This window comes from Peromyscus californicus, unplaced genomic scaffold (assembly GCF_007827085.1).
Source record: "Peromyscus californicus insignis strain IS unplaced genomic scaffold, ASM782708v3 Scaffold_5__1_contigs__length_169319896, whole genome shotgun sequence".
In the NCBI taxonomy this organism is placed as follows: domain Eukaryota; kingdom Metazoa; phylum Chordata; class Mammalia; order Rodentia; family Cricetidae; genus Peromyscus; species Peromyscus californicus.
In genome coordinates, this window is record NW_026294573.1 from 134,034,584 (window position 1) to 134,058,216 (window position 23,633).

General features: G+C 37.8%; 1 protein-coding gene across 14 annotated transcripts in view; it reads left to right on the top strand.

Annotated features, from left to right (window-relative positions):
* Sntg1 (syntrophin gamma 1) overlaps positions 1-23,633 on the top strand; it is a 728,018-nt gene that overhangs the window by 499,103 nt on the left and 205,282 nt on the right. For all 14 annotated transcript variants that reach the window (XM_052717737.1, XM_052717738.1, XM_052717736.1 and 11 more), the window contains one exon: positions 14,862-14,991. In XM_052717737.1, the coding sequence (XP_052573697.1) occupies positions 14,862-14,991 (130 nt within the window). The remainder of the gene's footprint in view (positions 1-14,861; positions 14,992-23,633) is intronic.

Genomic DNA, 23,633 nt, shown 5'->3' on the forward strand with positions numbered 1-23,633 from the left:
GACTACCTGGGGTCAAGTGCCAATGTTCATTGGATATTAGGCTACAAATGTTTGTTTATGACATAGCAAAACTTTGGGTCTGGGTCCAAGAATTCAGAGTCTGATTACCAAATGGGGAATTTCTATATTTTGGTTTTGGTTTTTGTTTGTACAGACTGGGATCTGTGTACCCCTACAGTTGATTTTTTGAACTCACAGACCCACAGACATACATAGTAAACCATTAACTGTCTCTGGGAATACACATAATTCCTTCAGTAAACTCTAATCCAGTTCAGCACATCTCCTTACTTGGGAATACTGGTCTATTGAAGGTTTGCATTTGTTTTCTTTCTTAAATTTGAGACATACTTAATAAAAATATCTCAATAAATTGTATTTTTCTAATTTTGAAACAGAAGATGCCTTTAAGTACTTGGTTATCAGTATAATATGAAACAAGGAAAAAGAAAGAATGAATAATCTTTGCAGGTGTATATTCCAGTAAATTTTAGGCTAAGATAAAAGAATTCTGGTTAAAAAATTCCACAATATACATTTCTGAAGTCCACAAATTTTATGAAAAGAATCAGATAAAGATAAAATGTGATGTATTTCTTGACTATGTAGTAAACACTCAATATGACAAACTTGGAAAGCAACAGTATTGCTTAGAATGGATTAGCGATAGGCAAGACTCAGAAGCAGAAAGAGAGATATTCTTGGAAGACCTGTTGTGAGAAGAACGATTACCCAATAAGAGAATAAACAACTCCAGAAAGATTCATCTTCCACAAGTGGAAGGATAAAGAAGTGGATAAGATGAATATGAAAAATGGATTCCCCAGGCATCAATTGTATTGAGAGAAATTATTACTCTTTTTTTCTTGTTTTTTTTATTATTATTATTTCTGTGTAATTTTGGTGCTTGTCATGTACCTAGCTCTGCAGACCAGGCTGGCCTCGAACTCACAGAGATCCACCTGGTTCTGCCTCCTGAGTGCTGGGATTAAAGGCATGTGCCCCTACTACCCAGCGAGAAATTTTTACTTTTACAAAGCAATATTGGACCATTTGGAAGGAAGAACAGGAGATAATAGGAAGATTATGAACCACATAATTATCACATGAAGAAGAAGCCAGATAAGAGTTTTACTTCTATAGTTACAGGTTGAAGATTACAAAAATTGTGCTGGGGTCGGGAGGTGGTGTTGCATGCCTTTAATCCCAGCACTTGGGAGGCAGAGCCAGGAGGATCTCTGTGAGTTCGAGGCCAGCCTGCTCTACAGAGTGAGATCCAGATCAGGCATCAAAACTACACAGAGAAACCCTGTCTCGGGAAAAAAAAAAAAAAAAAAAAAAACTGTGCTTGGAATAGGGGCAACAGAGGTGACATTTATGTTCCTTCAAGGATGTCAAACTAAGTAAAAAGAAACACTATAGGGGCTACACAGACACAAACACACAGAATATGTGTCACAGTCAAAAACCCGAGGAGCTGCACATAAAAGCAATGCTTTTACAGTCATGGGAACTAAACACAGCATCATGGAAGAAGCATCATGTTAGTGAAATTTTATGGATGTGTAGCTCTGATGTTACTAGGAGACACATTCTCACTGCAAAGTCCCTGATCCTCCGGCTCTTAAAATTTTTCTGCTTCCTCTTCTTCAATGATCCCTGAGCCTAGGTGGTGGAATGTTTTGTAGATGTATTCATTGAGATTGGACTCCAAAACTCTGCATTTTGATTGATTGTGCTTTTCTGTGGTGGTCTTTGTTGGTCACAAAGAGAAGTTTCCTGGATGAGGAAACTTACCTGGTGGTATAAGAATAAATGTTTATAGATTATTGTTAGGGATTGTGCTGATGTAGTAAATTAGTTTTGCATTTTACTACATCAGCACAATCCTCAATAACCATGGCTTTACTAGTACTGAGAAGTTAACAGAATTTCCAATATGCCAAACATGACCAAGAAATATATGCTGAACAAGGATGTCACCAATTTACATGCAAATTGTGCCTAAATATAAACCCAAAACTCTGAAAGTGCTAGAAGGAAACACAATATACAAAATATAGGTCTATGAAAGGACTTCCTTAAAAGGACTCCATATTCACAAGAATTAAGAAAAACAATTTATAATTGGAACATTATGAAACTAGAAAACTTTAATACAGCAAAATAAACAATCAATGAGCTAAAGAGCAAGTCCACAGAATGGGAGAGCTTTGCCAACTATTCATCTTACAGAGGCTTAATATCCAGAATGTACAAAGAACTGAAACAACAAAGAGTCAAAAATTGCAACAACAGAAACATACAACTCATTTGAGAAATGAGCCTGGGAACTGAATTGAAAGTTCTCAATAAAAAAAATAGTAATCACTAAAAATATGATCATCATTACTAGCAACTAGAGAAATTCAAATCAAAACAACATTGATATTTCATCTTATCCCAACCAGAATGGTAAAGATCAATGGAAAAAATGATCACAAATGTTCAGGGGATGTTGGAGATGGGAGAAATTCATTCACTGTTAGTGGGATTGCAAACTTTTAAACCTATTGTGGAAGCTACTGTAGAGAATTCTCAAGAAGCTAAAATTTCACCTACCATATGACCCTGATACATAATTCTTTGACACATGCCCAAAAGACTAGATATTCTATTCCACAGATACCTTTCAGCTATGTTCATTCACAATAACTAGGAAATGAAAAAACAAAAACAAAAAAAACAACCAAATATCCTACAAATAGTAACTGGAAAAATGTGGTACATATATGCTATGAATTATTATTCAGCATTAAAAAATGAAATCATAAACATTGCAGGTAAAAGATGGAACCAAAAAGGATCATAATGAGTGAAGCAACCCAGACTCAGAAAAAGAAATGTAGCATTTTCTCCCTTATTCAAGGCTCATAGCTTCAAATCTTTACTTGTGAGTACACAGCCTGTAGTAAATACATAAACCACAAAAGTAAGATGGGACAATTTCTAATTTAGAGGAGTTGAGTAACAATAGAAAATGGAATAGCAGGAAACAAGCAATCTGATAAAGGGAACTGTGAAGTGGGGTTTTCCTTAGGAATGAGGAAGGAGAATACAGAAGAAGGTATGAAGGTGGTAAAGTGAACAGCAGAATCCAAGTGCTGTGATAGGGAAACGTGGGAGGGGGGTCCAGTGTATTTTCTAGGCATCTTTGTCAAATATTATGTTCCTGAAGTTATATGTATTCATGTTTGCTTCTTTGATTTTGTACCATTGGTCTACCTTTGTTGCTAGAGTTTTCCTGCCTGGCCCACAGTCAGGGCAAATCTCTCTCACCCGCCAGTCCCAAGCCGCTCAAACCCGATCAAGTAAACACAGAAACTTATTTTGGTTACAAACTGTATGGCCGTGGCAGGCTTCTTGCTAACTGTTCTTACAGCTTAAATTAATCCATTTCTATTAATCTATACCTTGCCACGTGGCTTGTGGCTTACCGGTACTTTACATCTTCCTTGTCCTGATGGCGGCTGGCAGTGTCTCCTCACTCAGCCTTCCACTTCCCAGCTCTATTCTCCTCCTTGTCCCGCCTATACTTCCTGCCTGGCCACTGCCAATCAGTGATTTATTCATTGACCAATCAGCAACACATTTGACATACAGACCTTCCCACAGCATACCTTTTTGTTTCCTGTCAATACCATATTATTTTTCTTACTATGGTTCTGTAATATATCTTAAGATTCAAAATGGTAACCCCTCTAGCATTTTGTTATTGTTTTGTTTTTATTTGTTTATTTTGTTCTGTTTTGCTCAGGATTATTTTAGGTATTCAGTATTTTTTGTTCTATATGAATTTAAACATAAGGTTTTTTTTTTCTTTATGTGAGGAATGAGATGGGACTGCTGGGCAGTGGAGGCACATGCCTTTGATCCTAGCACTTGGGAAGCAAAGACAGGTGAATCTCTTACTTTGAGGCAGCCTGGTCTACAGAGCAAGTATGTAGGGATAGTTTGATTTTTTTCTTTCCCTATTTGAATATTTTTATTTCCATATCTTGCCTTATTGCTGAATCTAATATTTCCACCTTTGGGGGTTTCATTTTGTTTTTTGTTTGTTTGTTTGTTTTTGTTTTTCAAGATAGGGTTTCTCTGAGCAGCTTTGCACCTTTCCTAGAACTCACCCTATAACCCAGGCTGGCCTTGAACTCACAGAGATCTGCCTGCCTCTGCCTCCTGAGTGCTGAAATTAAATGCATGCACCACCACCACCCAGCTGCATCTAATATTTCCTACATGCTGTTGAAATAGAGTGAGGATAGTGGATACCTCTATTTTGTTCCTGATTTTAGTTCAATTGCTTCAAGCTTTTCTCTGTTTGTGATGATATTGGCTATAGGTTTCTTATATATAGCTTTCATTATGTTAAGGTATATTCCATCTAACCCTACATTGTCTAAAACTTTGTATCGGAAACACATGTTGGAATTTTGTCAAAGGCTTTTACTGCATTTAATGTGATGAGCATGTAAATTTTGTCTTTAAGTCCACTTATGTGTTTTATTTATTTATTTACATGTGTATGCTGAATCATACCTGCATTCCAGGGATAAATCCAACTTGTTCATGATGTGTATCTTTTGGATAGATGTCTGTACTCAGTTTGCAATTATTTTATTCCATAGGTTCTTTAGAGGTATTAGCTTATAGTTTTCTTTTTGTTGTTGTGTCTTTACCTGATTTGGGTGTTAGAAAGATTGTGGCTTCATAGAAAGAGTGCTCCTTGTGCTTCTATTTTTAAAATATCATAAAAAAGACTGAATATAACTCTTCTTTAAATGTTTGATAGAATTTTGCTGTGAATCCATCTGGCTCTAGACTTTTCTTAGCTGGAAAGATTTTATTACTATGTCAAAACCTCATTTGTTATGGGTATGTTTAAGTTGCTGGCTTCTTTTCAGTTTAACTTTGGTGGTTTGTTTAAATCTAGAAAAAAGTTCATTTCTTTGATTTTTGATCTTCATGGAGTACACGTTTATAAAATATTCCCCTTTAATACTGTCATTTTCTTTGGCATATATTGTAATGTTTTCCTCTTTATTTCTGACTCTTTTCATTTGAATTCTCTCTTTGTTTTGGTATTTACCAATTTTGTTTATCTTCTCAAAAAGCAGCTATTAGAGATATTGATTCTTTTCATTGTTTTCTTTGTTTCTATTTTGTTTGTTTCAGCTCTGAGTTCTATTATTTCCTACCATTGTCTTTTTGGGGGTTTGTCTTGTTCTTGCTTTTCTAAGTATGATTATTCTAGATGGACTATTGAGGAAATTGATGAAGCAAGGTATGATTAGTAGAGATAAGAGAAAATGGAGAGGGGTCAGAAAGGAAAGTATATGGGGTTTCCAGTCCAGTAAGGTTGACTACAGTTGTGGGGTAAAACCTCATTCTCCTGGAACTGGAGACAAGGTAGTTGATCTTGGTGTCCTCTGCAACTTAAGAGAACAGGGTCCTGTTCAGGTTTCTGTGTATGAAGAAAGATTATCTTGAAGTGAGGTAGTTAAGGGTTTGAGGTGGGATAAGTGAAGTGAATTAGGAAGACCATCGGGGGTTAGAATTGGCCTCCCACATATAAGTTCAAATAGGCTATTGAAAGAGGTTACCTGGGGAGAGCCAGGAGTCTGAAAAGAACTAGAGGCAGGAACTTTACCCAGTCCAGGTTAAGATCATGTGACATTTTAATAAAAAAGTGTTTTAAGGAGCAATTAGTTTGTTCTGTCTTTCCTGAGGACTGAGGGTGATATTGGATATGAAAATGTAAAAGGATACTGAGAGCTTTAGATAAGGTTTGGGACATCTAGGAGGTGAATGCAAGACCATTGTCTGACTGGAGGGAGTCAGAAATTCCAAATCAGGGGATAATCTACCTAAGAAGGAGGTCAGAGACTGCCTGAGCCCTTTTGTTATTAGTGGGAATGACTCCACCAAGTCTGAGAATGTATCCACTAGAACCAGGAGACACTTAACCTGTCTGACTGTTGGAATATGGGTAAAGTCAAGTTGCCAGTTAGTCTCCAGGATGGAGCCCATGGCCTGGTAGGTAGAAAAAGGCGGACTATGATATTTGAAATTAGGGTCTGACATCTGAGAAATTTTACAGGAGGCAGTAATAGTTCCTAGGAAATGCAAGTTCTCAGGGGTCAGTTAGAGGTGAAACTTGGCAAAATGAGACAGAGCCTGGCTATTAGAATGAAAGAATTAGTGTAGACAGGACAGAGTTTGTCAGTGTCAGGGGGTGACTGTGAGGAAGTGGGTTGTAGTGTATGTTTTCCCTGTGGTAGGTGAGGTGAGTCTGGTTCTTGGAGGGCTGCTGCTCTAGCTGCTTCATCAGCTCGTTTTTTTTCCATTGGATATGATAGTGTAGTCCATCTGATGAGACTAGAAGTTAATAATTCCTATGGCTAAAAGGACATAGAAGGCTTTCAGCATGGCCATAATTTGACCTGAATTGGTTATAGATCCTCCTTTTGCTGTAAGGAGCCCACACCCTTTCCAGATGGCAGCGTGGGACAAGAGGATATGAACAGCATATTTAGAGTCTGTGTAAATGCTTAGGGATTGTCATTTTGCCAACTGGAAGGCACAAGTGAGAGTTATCATTCAATCTTTTAGTTAGTAGTGTGGGCAGGGAGTGCCTGTGCTTCAACCACCCCAGTATCTAACAGTATGGCATAACCTGCTTTGTGGGTACCATCATGTAAAAAGCAGCTACATCTGTGTACCTGTTACAGGTGGCCTGAGAAAATGTGCCCTCCTCTATGTGTGAATGATGGGACAGTAGTTCTTCTAGGGTTTCAATACAAGAATGAAATGAGGAGTGATCAATATTGGGTCACTGGAGAAGCTTTCAGATATTGAGGGGTCAGCAAGATTGTAAAGTATGTGTGGCATCTTCTATTAAAGCCTTCTGGAGAGAAAGAACCCAGGAAGGAGGTAGTTTGTAAACATTTATAAGTTAAGAGATGGAACAGGTTGTGGGCTGACAAGAGAGTGGTGGTTTCCTTGATTGTTGAATGAGAACCATAGCATCTGCTAAAGCACACATGAAGGGTACACATCCCTGGGTGGTAAGGTCTAGTTTTTGGTGTGGTTTTTTTTTTGACAGATATGCTACAGGTGCAGCTGGTGACCTAGGATACCAACTGGCATATCCCTCTTTTTCTGTTACATAGATGGAGAAGTGACATGTAAGGTCTGGGAGATAAAGGGCTGGAGCCTGGAGGAGAGTCTGTTGGAGCTTCTGAAAGGACTTAATAATGGGATTGATGAGGGGTTCATGTTGGGGGCCAAGGGATGCCTCATATAAAGGGCAAGCAAGGAGGGAGAAGGAAGGGATCCAGAGATACAAAAAACTAGCTATTCCTAGGAATGATAAACTCTCCACTTTATTATAAGGGACTGCAAGAGACTGGATTGGGTGCTTTCTATCCAAAGTAATGGCTTTGTGAGTTGGGGTAATGTTTAGTCCCAAGTAGGTGACCTGAGCAGTGGACAGTTGGACCTTGGAAGGTTAGACTCTATAGCCCCAGATGGACAAGAAATTTAGAAGAGCAGAGGTGTTAGTCTGGCTAATTTGTAAGGATAGACTACAAAGGAGAATGTCATCCACATATTTTATGAGTTTAGATTTGGGGAGAGATAAAAAGAATAGGTCAGAAGTTAAGGCTGGGCCAAATAAATATGGGCTGTCCCTGAACCCCTGGGGTAGGACAGTCCAAGTGAGCTGTGTGGAGAGATGAGTGTCAGGGTCAGTCCAGGTAAAAGCAAAGATATTTTGAGACTGAGTGCTGAGAGGGATAGAGAAGAATGCATCCTTGAAATCCAGAACTGAGAAATGGGAGGTTCCTGAAGGGATAGTAGAGAGGAATATATAAGGGTTAGGCACCACAGAATAGAGGGGGAACACTGCATAATTAATGAGCTGGAGGTCTTGAATCAAGCAGTAGGTCTCATAAGTTTTCTTAACTGCAAGTATAGGAATGTCAAAAGGAAAAGATGTAGGGATAAAGTAGTTTTCTTATTAGAAGATCAGAGATGGTAGGTTTAAGTCCCCTAAGGCTCTGGAGTGAGAGTGGGTACTGAGCTTGGGTAGGGTCCTGTAATTGGATGATAATGGGGGAATGGTGTCTACTAACAGAGGGGTTCCGCATATCCTAGACTTGGGGGTCCAACTGTGAAGCTGGCAGAGGAAATGGTGTGTTGGAGCTGGTAGGGTAAGTGGCTGGGAGGAGAAGGAGAGGGCCTGCTGGTGAGTCTAGGGTCAGATGAATGAGTGGAGCAAAAGAAATAGAAGATCCCATTTTGTCTAAAAGATCCCTTCCAAGTAAGGGTACAGGACAAGTTGGCACAATCAAAAATAAATGAATGAGAGGAATATCCCTGAAAATGCAATTGAGTGGTAGGGTCTGATGAGGTAAGTAAGGCTGTCTGTAAAAGTACTGGTAAGCCATAAGCCATGTGACAAAGTATAGATTTACAGAAATGGGTTAATTTAAGACATTAGAACTAGATACCAAGAAGCTTGACATGGCCATAGTTTAAAACTAATATAAGCCTGTGTATGTTTATTTGGGTCTGAGTGGCTGGGGAACCTGTGGGTGAGAGAGATTTGTCCTGATCATAGGCCAAGTGGAACACAAGAAAACTTTCAGCTACAGCTGTCTTCCTACCCCACCAATAGGGAGACAAGGAGAGGTTGGTCCCTAAAACTCCCTCAGGACCAAGTACGTGGCTCCAGTGTCTAAGAGAAAGGAGATGGGCTGCTCTGACACCCTAGTGACTACTCAAGGCTCCATGTCAAAGATGACAGGGACTGGGTCAAGCAAGAGAAACCCAGGCCCCTTCAGTAGTCCATGGCCAGGCCTAGAAGATTGGCTGGAGGACTGGTCTGTGTTTGATATCCCCATGCCACAAAGTGTGAAGGGACAGGCAACTGACCAATGACCCTCCAAGGACCTGATGGTCCTTGAGTCCCATGGGGTAAGGGAGCCCAGGCAATCATCAAGGCCAGCTGGATGACCTAGTCCAACATTTTGTATTTTTGTTTATGGGTTTTCTCATCTCTCCCATGGTATACCTTAAAGGCCAGTGCTAAGACTTCTGCCTGTGGGGTTAATGGCCCTCTCTTCAGATGTTTATGCTTGACCCTAATGTTGGGGAAGCTCTTGGAAAAGAAATAGGTCATAAGGAGTTGTCTGCCCTCTGTCTTTTCAGGGTCTAGATTAGTATACAGTAATAGGACCTTTGTGAGTTTTTCAAGAAACTGAGATGGATTTTCCTATCTGTCCTGAACAATTCCCTGCTGTTTCCCATCGTCAACTGGCTAAAGGGCAGTCTTACAAAGACCCACCAGTAAGCAAGTTATAAACTTGTCTCGAGCTAGAGCAGCCCCTGGGGTATTATAATCCCATTAGGGGCCATGGTTGGGGACCACCTTGGGACCAGGCAGATGTGCTGCATTGGTTTGATGAATTTCATCAGCATGTTCCCAAACTTGCCTGCACTCCTCAGGAAGTAGGTTGAGATATATATATATATATATATAAAGATGAGACTATAAAATTAGGTAATATATTGAAATTTGCTGTGGGATGTCTTTCTGTATGCTGTAAATATGTGCTGCTCTGATTGGTTGATAAATAAAGGTGATTGGTCAATGGTGAGGCAGAATAAGGTTAGGCAGGATATTTGAACTGAAGAGACAGGAGAAGAAAGGAGAAAGAGAAGAAAGGCCAGCCCACTGCTGAAGGAGCAACAAGATGCCGGCAGACTGGCAACACCATGGCCACATGGCAACATATAGATTAACAGAAATGGGTTGAACTAAGTTATAAGACCTAGCTAGCAAGAACCCATAGGCCATACAGTTTGTAAATAATATAAGCCTCTGTGTGTTTACTTGGGACCAAGTGGTTGTGAGATGTGGGTGGGAGAGATTCGTCCTGACTGCAGGGTTGGGCAGGACCAGAGAAGCTTCCAGCTATAGGAATTCTTTTATAAAAGAGGTAGAGTTAGGCACATAAGAACCCAGTTTCTTTTCTATTTGAGAGAGTTCTGCTAGTGAGAAAGAGACATATACCTTCACCAGTCCATCCATTCCAGCTACCTCTCAAAATGGGAGAACTGTAAGTTTGGGTAGGGTGGGATGCCATAGTTGTACAAGAATGGGTACCAAGAAGGGTTAAATAGGTGTGAGAGTTGAATGACTGGAGCGGGCCATTACTGAAGAGGATGAAGGGACAGTTGTATTGGAATGGTGGGGTTCATTATCAGGGTTTGAAATGGAGGGGGTTTGTTATCAGGGTCTAGAGTAGTAGTAGAGGGTTCTTCTAGTTCAGATTGCATAGCTTGGAGGGTGTGAGCTGGTGAACAGGAAGCACAGAGAGAAGTTTTGGAGCTGAGGTAAAAGAAAGCTTAAGCATAAGGCAACTCTTTCCATCTACCCATCCACTGACAGAAATTGGAAAGTCTCATCAGGGTCTAAACTGCCATTAATTGGCCATTTTGACCAGTTATCTAAGTGATATTTGGGCCATTTCTGGGTGCAAAGGCAGAGCAGTTTAGAAGCCTTTAAATAGGGGATTAAATGTAGAGATTTGAGGTTTTCTAAAAGACATCCCAGAGGAGATGTTGGGCTTATATTACTGGTAGGCTTATTTCCCATGAGTGAGGCAGAAAACAAAAACAAAATAACAACAACAAAAAACAAGATTCAATGGCTTATACTTTCTAACATCTGAGAAATTGAGGACCAATAGACAATGCACAAGCTGCCCATTGAGTCATCACATAAAGGGCAGGGGCAAAGGTACCAAGCCTGAGGGACACATAGGTCTGATGTATACTAGGGACACCATAGGTCCCATAGATGAGAAACAAGGCCTCAATCATGAGTAATGGCCAAAGGTGATTGCTGGTGAGTGAGACTGACGATTACCCTGAAGGCAGTGGCTGGGATTTCCTCCCTCTTCCAAAAACACCAGTGGGGCACCAGATGACCAATTGTCATTTCTGTGGGTCCACAGAAGTATTTACACTTACTGGGAGAGGGGAGACTCACCAATTGTAGTAGCTGGTGTTGTGTGGAGGGGTTTGTAGATAAACTGTGTCCAGGGTCCTTGGCACACCTCAGACTGCCAGCAAATAGGGGGAAGTGCCAGGAGAGCTGCTGTGTCTTGTAGCACCAACGTTAAAAATAGCAGATGAGAACAGATAGACATGCCATGAGACAGGGCTCACATGAAGGGTTTATTAAGAGAGGAGTCAAGAGCTGAGGAGAGAAGAAGAGAAGAGAAGGGAGAGAGTATGAGGGATTGGAAATGAGAGATGCAAAGGCCTGCCTGCCTGACTCTCAGAGGAGTGGTGGGAAAGAGAGAGAGGAACAAGTAGAGCTTGCCTTTAAAGGGGGTCCTAGAGCATGCATATACAGGTTTACTCATCTACACAGTGCATGTGCATAATTAAGTGACTACAGCTGTAAGACCCTGTGTGCTGGCTAGATATTTGTATGAAATGTTAACACTATCTATCTATCTATCTATCTATCTATCTATCTATCTATCTATCTATTTATCTAGCTATCTTTTTTTTGGTTTTTCAAGACAGAGTTTCTCTGTGTAGCTTTGTGCCATTCCTGGAGCTCACTCTGTAGCCCAGACTGGCCTTGAACTCACAGAGATCTGCTTGCCTCTGCCTCCCAAGTGTTGGGATTAAAGGCAGGCACCACCATCACCATCTGGCTTATCTATCTATCCTTTTTTTGCACTTTGTAGTTACCACAAAGATTGTAAGTACAGACATGATATATTAGTCAAATACTGAAGTGTTAGCATGGCTATTCCTGACCTAGGGATGAGGTAGACATGTATGGAATGATTTGCAAGTTCTTACAGATAAGGCCTTATTGTAACAGACCCAGCAACCAGTCTTTCTCAAAAGATGCCATGTTTTTGAGCCCCTCATATTTAGTTTTGGAGTTCATATTTCTGTGTAAGATTTATTTTTTCTCTTGCCTTCCCCACAATAGCTGTTCCACTGTTTAGGTTAAAAAAAAAAGAGGAATTTTGGTTCTGTTGTTTCTTATTATCAATTTTAATCATGGAGTTATTGAACTGCATCCATTCAAGTGTCCTAATTCAACTGTGTACCTTAGATTTCCCTAGTCACATTACTTTCCCTAATAATAGGCCTATCCAAGCTGCATATCTATCCATGATAATCAGACAAATACTTACCATGGATCCTAGCCAGCTTTTCATTGCCAGGAAGGTCCACAGAGCTCTTCTCAATTTTCACTGCCTGTTCTATATCCAGGTTCCTGGATTCCTGCTCATACAGAGGGCAATCAAGACACAATAATTTTGTATATTTTAGCCTCTGAAATTTTTGTTTCTAATTTACAAAAATCATTATCTCACTTCTCTTATCCAACCCTCATGGACACAGTAAGCAAACTTATGGCATACAATCAATTATGAATCAAAAGAAGAATAATTAACTTCAATTAGAAATGTATGTTTATTTATATGCATTGTACAGATTATAAAAACTGTTTTGCTTTAATATTCAGGTCTGATGTATAAAAGATGAGTCTCTCAGATTTATTCTATCAGGGACTATAAAATTTATAAGCTTACATAAATTTCAGAATTGATGAACTAAAAATATCTAGCTGTTGTACTCTTATTACTGTTGTACCCAGATTGTAACCCCCAGAGAGACCACCGAAGACGAGCATGGTAGAATGCAAAAGCAAGGTTTAATTCTGGATATCCAAAAGCAATGCAAGCCTAGGCAAGGACTTCGTCCAACAGATCCAATGCTGTGGAGGCTTGGCGAAGTGCCCACCTCTCTGCAAGCTCAGTTTTTAAAGGAAAAATCCACAAGTTTACATCATTTGGGGGTGCTAGTATGGGTATAATTCTGATTGGCCCGCTTCTAGGGACTTTCTAGAAATCATGGCTCAATCTTACTTCTAAGGGGGTGGTTGCCCGCTACCATTTCTCATTGGCTGCCCTCAGGTAGGGACATTTTTATGGTCAGTTACCCTGGAAACCAGGGTTAGAACATTCTTTGGTCAAACAGTTACCTAGGGAACCAGGGACAGGACATTCCATAGTCCGGCAGTCATTACCTCATGACTACCTTGTGACTCTGTACTTTTACACTTCCTGGTTTCGGGAATCTGGACTGACTGGTTTCAGTAACTCATGGCCTATTCCAGTAACTCATGGCCTGTACCTAAAAGGAGAAATCTTAGGCCTTAGTTTTAGAGTGAAAGCATTTGGGTCTTATTTCTAAGATGGCTCATTTTACAATTACAGCTTATGAAGAAATGGTCACAACAATCACAGAATGGAAAAAATATACATTGCTATGCTCAAATTTGTCCTTATTTTCTGTAGATTGTTGTGCTTCTGTATGGATATTTAAAAAATATTTGTTCATGCATATGAGTGTTTAGCCTGCATGAATGTCTGTGTAACATACTTGGTTACTTTGGAAGTCAAAAGAGGATGTCTACCCCCAAAACACTGTAGGGTATAGATAGTTGTGAGCCTCCATGTGGTTGTTGAGAATAGAATCTAGGTTTTCTGAAAGAGGAGTCTCTGTTTTTAATTGCTGAGCCATCTCTCCAGACTTATTTCTGAATATTGTAGATGCCTTACTTATTGTTGAGCATTAGAATTAAAGTTCAGGTCTAGGGAGATGGCTCAGCCATGAAAGGCTAGGCTCACAACCAAAAATTAAGCTGAATGTACTGGTGAGTTTTTAATATACTTTTTTCATGTAGTATATTTTTATTATAAGAAGTTTAAAATCACTTTATTACTAACAAATATCTAGTTTTAAATTATAATAAGTAATGCAAGTTTGAGCACTTTTCTGTCTTTAGTATGAAACATCAAGTATGAGAACTAGTTTATATAAACATTTGAAAAATTTAATGCAGAGTGCTTGGATAGCAAAGCTGGCATCCGGTGTTCCATTTAGAGACTGGAACTAGTCTAGAGAGAAAATAAATGGACAGAGGCCTACACATGACCTTGAGCCATATGTGTGCTCCTTGGGTTTTCCTTTTTTTCAGTAAATGAATAATATATAACTTCCTCAAATGCCCAGTTGTGAAACTGATGGAGCCAGGAAATGTGTGTATTTGGAGATAATATGTGATTATGTGATCCTATTTTGATTGTTCAACTGTGGAAGCAGTTGTCTATCACTCCATTATTGGTGGACTTAAATAAGACTTGCAAATTTTCTAAAGTGCCCCCACATTATACGACAGACTAATTTTCATGGCCAGGGCCTTTGGTGGCTCCCATTCCTGCTGTAGTTTCATGTATTCATGTCCATTAAACCTTTATCTAAACAACATTCAAGAAATTAACATGAGGTTTACCATGTAATATTTAATATTTGTTTGTGTTTGCAGTCTTTACACTGTAAGGCAGAAAATGTAATAGCACTTATCAAAAGATCAGAGAAAGAATCACAGACTGGGCATACTTGGCCAAGGGGGAAAAATGCCCCTGAGTTGCAGCTGTTCAATACCACATGCTTTCTTTTATATTTCAAAGGTTGCCCACAATTACCTTAATTTAAGAACACTTTCTAATTATTTGGAATTATATAATATTGTGATCATTTTTCTTGCTTCATTTTAAAGCAGATATAGATATATAAAGAAGGTAATCAAATTTGATTTGATATGGAAGCTGTTTGTCATATTGTATGAAGGAAGATCTCTTCCACAAGTACTGGACTGAGCTGTAAACAGCTAACTAACATGCTGTTTGTTTCTTTCTGTTCTGATGCAACTGTAGGCCAAACGCTTTCCAAGTTGTTGCTGTGGATGGAGTCTGCAGTGGAATTATTCAATGCCTTTCTGCTGAAGACTGTATGGATTGGCTCCAAGCAATAGCAGCTAACATTTCAAACCTCACAAAGCACAATGTAAGTACTGATACCAGGAATGACTATATAGCCAATGTCTCTCAGCATTCATAAGTTTATTTGGTAGCATTTAACTTTGCTTCATCTGCTTAATGCCATTACAAGAATGAGCCCTCTGAAAGCTTCTGAAACACAAGAGAAAAATCACCTTGTCATTAGCACCCAGACATGAGTGACATGTGTGAGAAAACGCTCAGTTTTCCTTTGCCCAAAGACATAAGCAACTGCTTTAAACAAACATTAAGCAGATCTTGTCATGGAAGTGGTATGTTTTAAGAGCATCCTAGGAAAATAGGCTACTGAATTTCAAGGAAAGGTTATTGATTTGTCTTCAGTGACTTCAGGACTGCAGCTGAAAATGTATGAATGAGGAGGTTCAGGAGAAAGGTGTTAACATGGAGACTGAATGCTTCCCATGGAACCCTGCAGGAACAATGCTAGGGAGTGGATGCCATATGGGATGCAAGAACTTGTGCAGCATAGCCAGGTCTCTGTCACTAGAAAGTGCTTTTCTCCTAACCTGTCTTTCAAATATCCTTTCTTCTCCCTCAATTCCTGTGTGTTTTTGTGGTCACCATGTCTTTGTTATCATTACATGGAAATAATTTATCATTTTTTGGTATTAATTTCAGAAATGTAGCCCAACAAATTTTGAAAATCATAAACTAGGGAGAAATAAAGAGCTTAATCTATAAAATTCTTTCTGGACAAACAAGAGGACCTGGGCTTGATCCCCAAGTCCCATGTGAAGCACTGGAGAGACAGAAACAGTCAAATCACTGACACTCACTGGAATTTACTGGCCAAGAAGCCTAGGCGACTTATCACTCTTTAGACAAGTTGAGACTCTGGAAAGAAAGATGTTACTGATGAGTAACTGATGGAGATCACCTTTAGCAGGTTGGGTTGAAGGGAGTTCTGGTTACAAAGATGTGTGGAATCAGCAAAGGAAAAGAGATGAGCACAATCTGAGGGGGAATCAGGATGGCTGTCAATGTCTTTATTTAAAAAAGAATACACCTTTTATACTCTATAGTTGCACATAGGATTAAATGGGTGAGAAGGTGCATGTGAGCTAGGGCTTGGCTAGAAATCAGGGGTTGAAGAATTTAGCATTGACCTTGACAAGTTTAAGGCAGCAGTCATATGTTAATAGATGGGCCAAAATTCCTCTGCTGGAGAGATAGGAGTGTCTCCCTTTTAAGCAAACAGGAACTTTCCTCAAGCCCCTAAGGAAATGAAGGCCCTTATCCAAATGCCTGACCTTGGGCAAAAGACTTCTGGGGACCAGGCACTCCAATACAATTTAAGAGTAATTTCCATTCTTCAAGGGTCATGATGCATATTTGTGCTAACCTGTTCCCTAATTGTGTCTTAGTCTTACTATATGAACCTGTTCCCCTCTTGTGCTCCCCAAGGTGAAGGTCCTGATAGTCTATTCTTTTCCTATTATAACCATAGCATTCTGATTTCTCTATACCTATTAACTGAACTCTTGCCCTTAATGGACTCAGGTTCTGGATCTGGATTGTAGGTGTTTTATCCTTGGGATCAGGTCTAACTTTCCTGTTCTTGGAGTAATTAGGAGAGCACAATGATTTTCTTGCTCTACAGTGGCAGGAATTTTTTTCCAAAGAATTATTTTGTTTAAAGAGGAAATTGATTTATACATTTTCATACAAAGCCCACACAAAATTCCCAAAGCAAAAACATAAGAGAACTCTCATAATACATACTGAGAATCATTAAAAATAAAAATTAAATGTGCTGGAGAAGTGTGGCTTGCAATGTTGAAATGTTGGAAATTAGCCAAACAGCAATGGTCATCATGAAGTCCATGGCCAAGTAACATTGAGATTGCTCTCTAGCATCTATAAATATGCATGCACACTTGTAAATGAGCACATAGGCATGGACACAGACACACATACACATTAGTATAACTTTGCTAAATGTGATGGTATTATTGATCATTTCACTCGTGAAAAATAAAACATACTTGTGGTCACTCATTCCTTTGCCTCTGTTCCTTTCTATACCCACTGTTGTTTCATAACACACTGGGATATTTGTGATATCCTCAGTGATACTCAGAAGTTTGAATTCAGCAATTAGACAAAATAGCAACTCTTACCCATTGAAGAAGTCATAACTCTTTCTTAAAGCAAATGCCCATGTTAGATAGAGTAACAGCACACATTTTGCTTTGGACACCAGAAGGATCTTAGTAAATATATATATTTTAAAAAAATAAGACAAGACAGACTCTTCTACCCAACAGCATTTTACTTGTACTACTTTTTTAATATCTGGGGTGTAAGATTATGCATGACATTGAGTTCCACTCTGGTGCTAATACAGACAGAGGAAGATGTAGCTCTGCCTAAATGGAGTACAGCATGACCAATTTATTTGGCTTGAGCAAGAGTGATGATCTACTTTTCTATTAACCAGTCCTGATAAAGCTGAGGTATTGAGGATTGTAATAATACCACTGTTGTGTTTTATGTCAATGACTTATGAGAATGTGACTTTATGTTTCATGGCAACAATGGTGAGAATGCATTACTCATGAACCATGGTTCTGTATGTGTGAGAAATACACTTTTAAAAGAGCAGAAGGATAAGCTTCAAATTTTTTCCTCACAACTACATCCAAATTGTCAGTCTTATAACCTAAGAATGATCTTAGAAAATCTGATTCTTGCAAGAAATATTGTTAGAAGGACACAAGCCACCTGATAGCTCTTGAAAACCTAGTACTGAGATAGAAAGAAAGTAAAGGTACAGAAGCTATTGTTATCAAGGAGCCCAAAGGAACAGATGCCAGCTTAATGGCACAATTTCCACTGTGACAAGTGCTCACCATGACATGTAGAAAACAGACACCACCGCTGTACTCTTGATGTTAGTTTCCCTTCTGTAGCTGTGATTAAACACTTTGACTACAAGAAACTTGAGAATTTATTTGATTTAACTGTCTATCAATGACGAAAGTCAGAGCAGAAAGTCAAGCAGGAGCTTTACACAGAGTCTATAGAAAAAACTTGCTGATTTTTAGATCTATCAGGCTCCTGTTTAGCTACCTTTCTTATAAAGCCACCCCAGATTACCTGTCCAAGGAATTGTGCCTCCCATGGTGGGCTAAGTGTTCCTACACCAATTTACACTCAAGATAATCCTGAACAAATATGACAACAGGCCTGTCTGATCTAGGAAACTTTTCAGCTGCAATTTCTTTCTTAGGTGGCTCTTAGCTGTGTCAAAGTGAAGCTTACTGGGAGATATTTTTTTAACTGTTGGGAGACTGCCATGCCTGCTCTGCAGCTACTATAATGTAAAAATAACACATTATTTCTGTCCTGTATTTATATATTTTAATTTCATTTTCTTTTGATTTTATAATCAGCTATCACTAAGAAAATTTTGTGATTATAGTGTATGCTGATGTGTATAGCACTACATCAGAGTTGAATTATAGAACTGCACAAGGAGAAAGTCACATTGCTTCACAGAAATCCAGTCAAGACAGTTAGATGTTAATTCTAGCTCTCTTACTTTTTCTTATTGGAAGAAGCTTCTAGATATAAAACTTTGTATAAATATTTAGAACTGTTCTTTTGTTGTTATTATAAAACTAATTTTTGCCAGTATGCTGAGGGAGTGTGGCTGCTAGTAAAATATGTAAATTATTGAATTTCTCTAGAAGATGCAAAAAATGGCAATTAATATGTAAAACTTTCACACAAAATATTATTAAACATTTAAATAATTTTTAAAAATATTAAAGTATATGAGAAATTATAACTTTTAAATCATACTTGAAATGATATAAAATACATGTGCATATAATGATTACATCTGATAAAAATAGACTACAGATCAACACTAGTCAGAAGATAAGACTATTGTATATTAATACAAGAAATACATTTACCAAGAAGATATAGTAATTTAATATCTGTATGTTTTGGCATTGGAGTTTCCATTTTCTTAGCAACAAAGTTTAATGTCCATAGAATGACATATAGTTCTGATAAAGCTATGGGGGAGGGGGGGGTCTCAGTACACCACTGTCATCTGTAGATAGGTCATCCAAACTAAAATTCCACAGAGACACTTCAAATTGAATTATGCCATGTATCAAATGCAGTTAATATAAACCTAAAGAATATTATTCAGTAGTCAAGGAATATACCTTACTCCAAAAGCATGTGAAAGCTTGCCTAAAACAGATTGCATTAAAAACCACAAAGCAAAACTTCATAGCTTTATAACAATGACAACGTTTCTTATATCTTATCATATCCTAGTGGGATTGGGCAGAAATCAATGTAAAAGGAAGTCATAAAGTCTATGGAAGTTCTTAGAGGCTGAAAAATACATTCTGGAATAATCAGTGAGTTAGTGATGAAAAGAGCAATTCAAGTTTTAAAAACTCATCAATAAAGCTTTTTTATACACAGAGTTTATATATGTGTATTTCATTAAAAAATTGGGAAATCTAAAATAAAAAACTTACTGATGTGTCTCAAGAAATACATACAAATAAAACATAAAGTAGTAGATGGCAAGAAACAAACAAAAAAGATCTGAGCAGAAATTAATGAAATGGATGAAAAAATGGTAGAATTGATGAAATGGAGAATTGTTACTTTGAGAAATGATCAAGATTTATAAACCAAAGTACTGAAAAGGAAGAGAAGAAACATATCAAAAATTAGGGATTAGAAAGCAGGTGTTACAACAGACTCTAACACATTCCAGGGAGTCAAAAGGAAATGCTTTGAAAACATATTCTATAGACCTAGAATAATATGAAGAAATAAATGCAATCAATAGAGACAGAAGACTGCATATTATTAAATCAAGAGTATATAGATAACTTACACAAGGACATAACCAGAAACAAAGAACAGCCTATGACCAGAGAGGTTAACTGCTGAATTACAACTCTCAAATTGTTTTAAATAATATTAAAAAAGGAAAAGAACAAGGCCAAACTTATTTCATGAAGTCATTATCACAATGATTTCAATCAGATGTAGAAAAAAAGAAAAAAAAGAAGAAACCAAACTAAATATTCTAATACCTTTCCTTATTAAGCAGTGACACTGAAATTTTCATTGAAATACTAGGAATCCAGATCAGCATATTAAAATCACAAGTTCTGATCAAGACAGTCTGATTTCATGGATACAAACATGTTTTAGCATATACAGATAAATTAATATGATACAATATATTAATAGACTTAAAAAGGGAAAAAAGAAAAACAACAACAATAAAAAGAAATAGATACCATGAATTTAGAGAGAACAAGAGGGTATTTATAAAGGGTTTGGGGGGAGACTATTATATAATTGCATTTTAATTTCAAAAATAAAATTATGTATAAAAAGAAGAAAAAATCACTTGCTATCTCAGTAAATGTGGTAAATCCTTTTTCAGAGTTTAACACTCCTTCATAATGAAATCCTTAAGACACTAAAAATAGAAACTGCATGCCTCAACAATAAAAAATATGTATACAATAAACCTACATCTGAAATGATAGTAAATATTGAAATCTGAACATAGCCTCTAAAATGAAGTCTGAGTGAAGGGTGTCACTACACTCCTTTTCAGTATAGTGCTTTAAGTTATATACTGAACAATAAAAATTGGAGAAAGAAAGATAAAGACTACCTATCAGAAAGGATTAAGTCAAATTTATTCACAGGGTAATCCTGCATTCAATAGACCCTACCAGAAAATCTTTAGATATCATTGTCTTACGGGTTTTATTGTTGTGAAGAGATACCATGCCCAATGCAACTCTTATAAAGAAAATATTTAATTGGGTGGGTTGCTTAGAGTGTCCAAGGTTCAGTCCATTATTATGGCAGGGAGCATGATGGAATCTAGGCAGATATGGTGCTGCAGTAGCTGAGAATCCTACATCTTGCACATAACAGGAAGTCAACTGAGACACTGGAAAGTATCCTGACCATAGGAAACCTCAAAGCCTGCCCCAACAGTGACATATTTTCTCTAACAAGGCCATAACTACTCCAACAAAGCCACACTCCCTGTGAGACTCTGGGGGCCAGTTACATTTAATCGACCATAATCATAAAACTTTCAAGAAAGTCGTGGGAGACATCAGTTCTCGAATCTCAGGAATTTTCTTTATACCAATAATGGATTTGCCAAGAAAGAAATCATCAAAAATAGATGTACTCATGACAGTCTTAAAAACAGAAAGAAGTACCTGGGGATAGAGAAAGACTTCTCAGGCTCTAGGGAAACACTGAAGATGGCAGTGGGATGTGGAAAAGAACCCCAACAAAAGAAAGAGAGAGAGAGAGAGAGAGAGAGAGAGAGAGAGAGAGAGAGAGAGAGAGAGAGGAAGGAAGGAAGGAAGGAAATGGGAACAAAAGCTGATGAAAATGCAGAGAAAGAGTAGTTTTTTTAAAAAGATTTATTTATTTATTATGTATATAGTATTCTGCCTGCATGTGTCCCTGCAGGCCAGAAGAGGGCACCAGATCTCATTACAGATGGTTGTGAGCCACCATGTGGTTGCTGGGAATTGAACTCAGGAAGAGCAGTCAGTGCTCTTAACCACTGAGCCATCTGTCCAGCCCCTGAAAGAATAGTTTTTAATCACTGATGAGTAAGTCACAAACTGGTACTGTCACTATAGATATCAAAATGAATGAAAATCTTATAGTTTAGTTTCTCAGAAAACTAAAAAAACATAATTACCCCATGACTTGGGTATATTCTACCCCTCAGAATATACCTGTATAAAAAATAAGAATATGTGTCTGCATACTACAGAAAAACTTGTACACCATATTAATTGCTACAGTATTCACAGTAGCTAGTATATGGAACCAGCCTAAATCCAAGTAAAATTTACCCAACAGCAGATGAAGAGATAAAGACAATTTATTCATAGTGGAGTTGTACTCAGCCATATAAAAAGAATGAAATGTCATAAGCAGCATAAACATTAGTCAATACTTCTGCATACTCAATAGAAATCTTAGTCTTGTAGTTTTATCTTCCTTAGGAACTTTTTCTCTGAATTGACAGTTACTCAGATATGTAGAGGAAAATACTGCATGGTGTTTTCTCATTCCTTCCCATAAACCATCACCAACTGCTCCCTACCTCTATTGACAGGCCATTCTGTACATTTTTTTGTCCTTCTCACTGTCTTTAAACACAGAAGCCCTTCAGAATATGAGTATGAGTCATATACTTAAGTTTTCTTATTCCCATCAACTAAAATATTTTATAATTTTCTTTTCTTTATTTATTGAGAATTTCATATATGATTCCTGCATTTTTATTTCTCCCTCCTCTTTTCTACTCCTCTGAAGTCCACCCCCACACTTCTCAATGAGGTGCCACTTGGTAATTATTATTTTCCATATATACACATAAATTTATAAATACACCTTGTTGAATCCATTTATCATTAAATGCATTAAGGTTCAACACTTGAGTTTAGAAAACCTATCAGGGAGAGAATACTGATTCTTTCTCTGTTTGCAGTTTTGAATTGCCTGTAGCTCTTCAGTAGGTGTGAGACCTTTTGAGACTCACACACGTTCTAACATATTTTCTGAGTCTGTGACACCCTTATAACATTAAATAGCAAAAACTCCCAAAGACATAGTTAAACTTTAAAGTTTATTCACTACTATTCGTTATTATGAAAACGTGACCCTAAATAAATCTTGATAAAAAGCTAAACTATGTATTTTATATTTAAACTAATGTTTGAAAAGGAAACCTTGGTTCTACCAATGGTTACACAAGATGTGGCACTCAATAAGACAAGCTGATCACTAAACACTTCACCTGAAGTCCAGCTTTTAAGACAGAAATAAAGTTGTCCTTGCTTTCCTTACTAGGATATAGTAATATTCAGATAAGGTACTTAATGTATGTGACAACTACCATAGTTCACAAGATATGGCTTTTAAATGTCTACAAAGTGAGGTCCAGGACAGCCAAGGCTACACAGAGAAACCCTGTCTCCAAAAAAAAAAGGTCAGTGATTTGTTTACATATGTCATCTTGAGGAGAATATTACACGACAACAAATTGGAATATATTTTTAGCATATATAATAAACCTTCACAGATAATAAAAATATATTTCTTTCATTATTTAGTTTCTTACTATATATTGAAACCTTTCTCAAAGTCTAGGTTGGAAAGAAGAAACTGTAGTAGTGTCTAGTAGTGAAATTTCAGAGACAACAGTCAGGAAAGTGAGCAAGGATAGCAGCAAGTAAAGTTGAAATCATGTTCATTTGAGATCTGATAAAAGTGACACCTTGACTACATGGATGTCTATTAAAATCTGTAATCCACGTTTTTGCATGAGAAAGCATCACACAGATCTTAACTGATGGGTATTCTGGAATTACTGGATCCATGGCTCACAGGGACTTAAAATCTTCACAAACAAATCATTTTAAGAATATTTGCTAAATAACTAGAATTGGAAGAGACATGATAATATATGTTCTCTGGAAGTATTCCTCAAAACAAACAGGTATTTGGGTAATCCACATAATGAAAATACCATATGAATTTTAGGCAACCATAGTACATTACCATTGATTCACAATTGTGCTC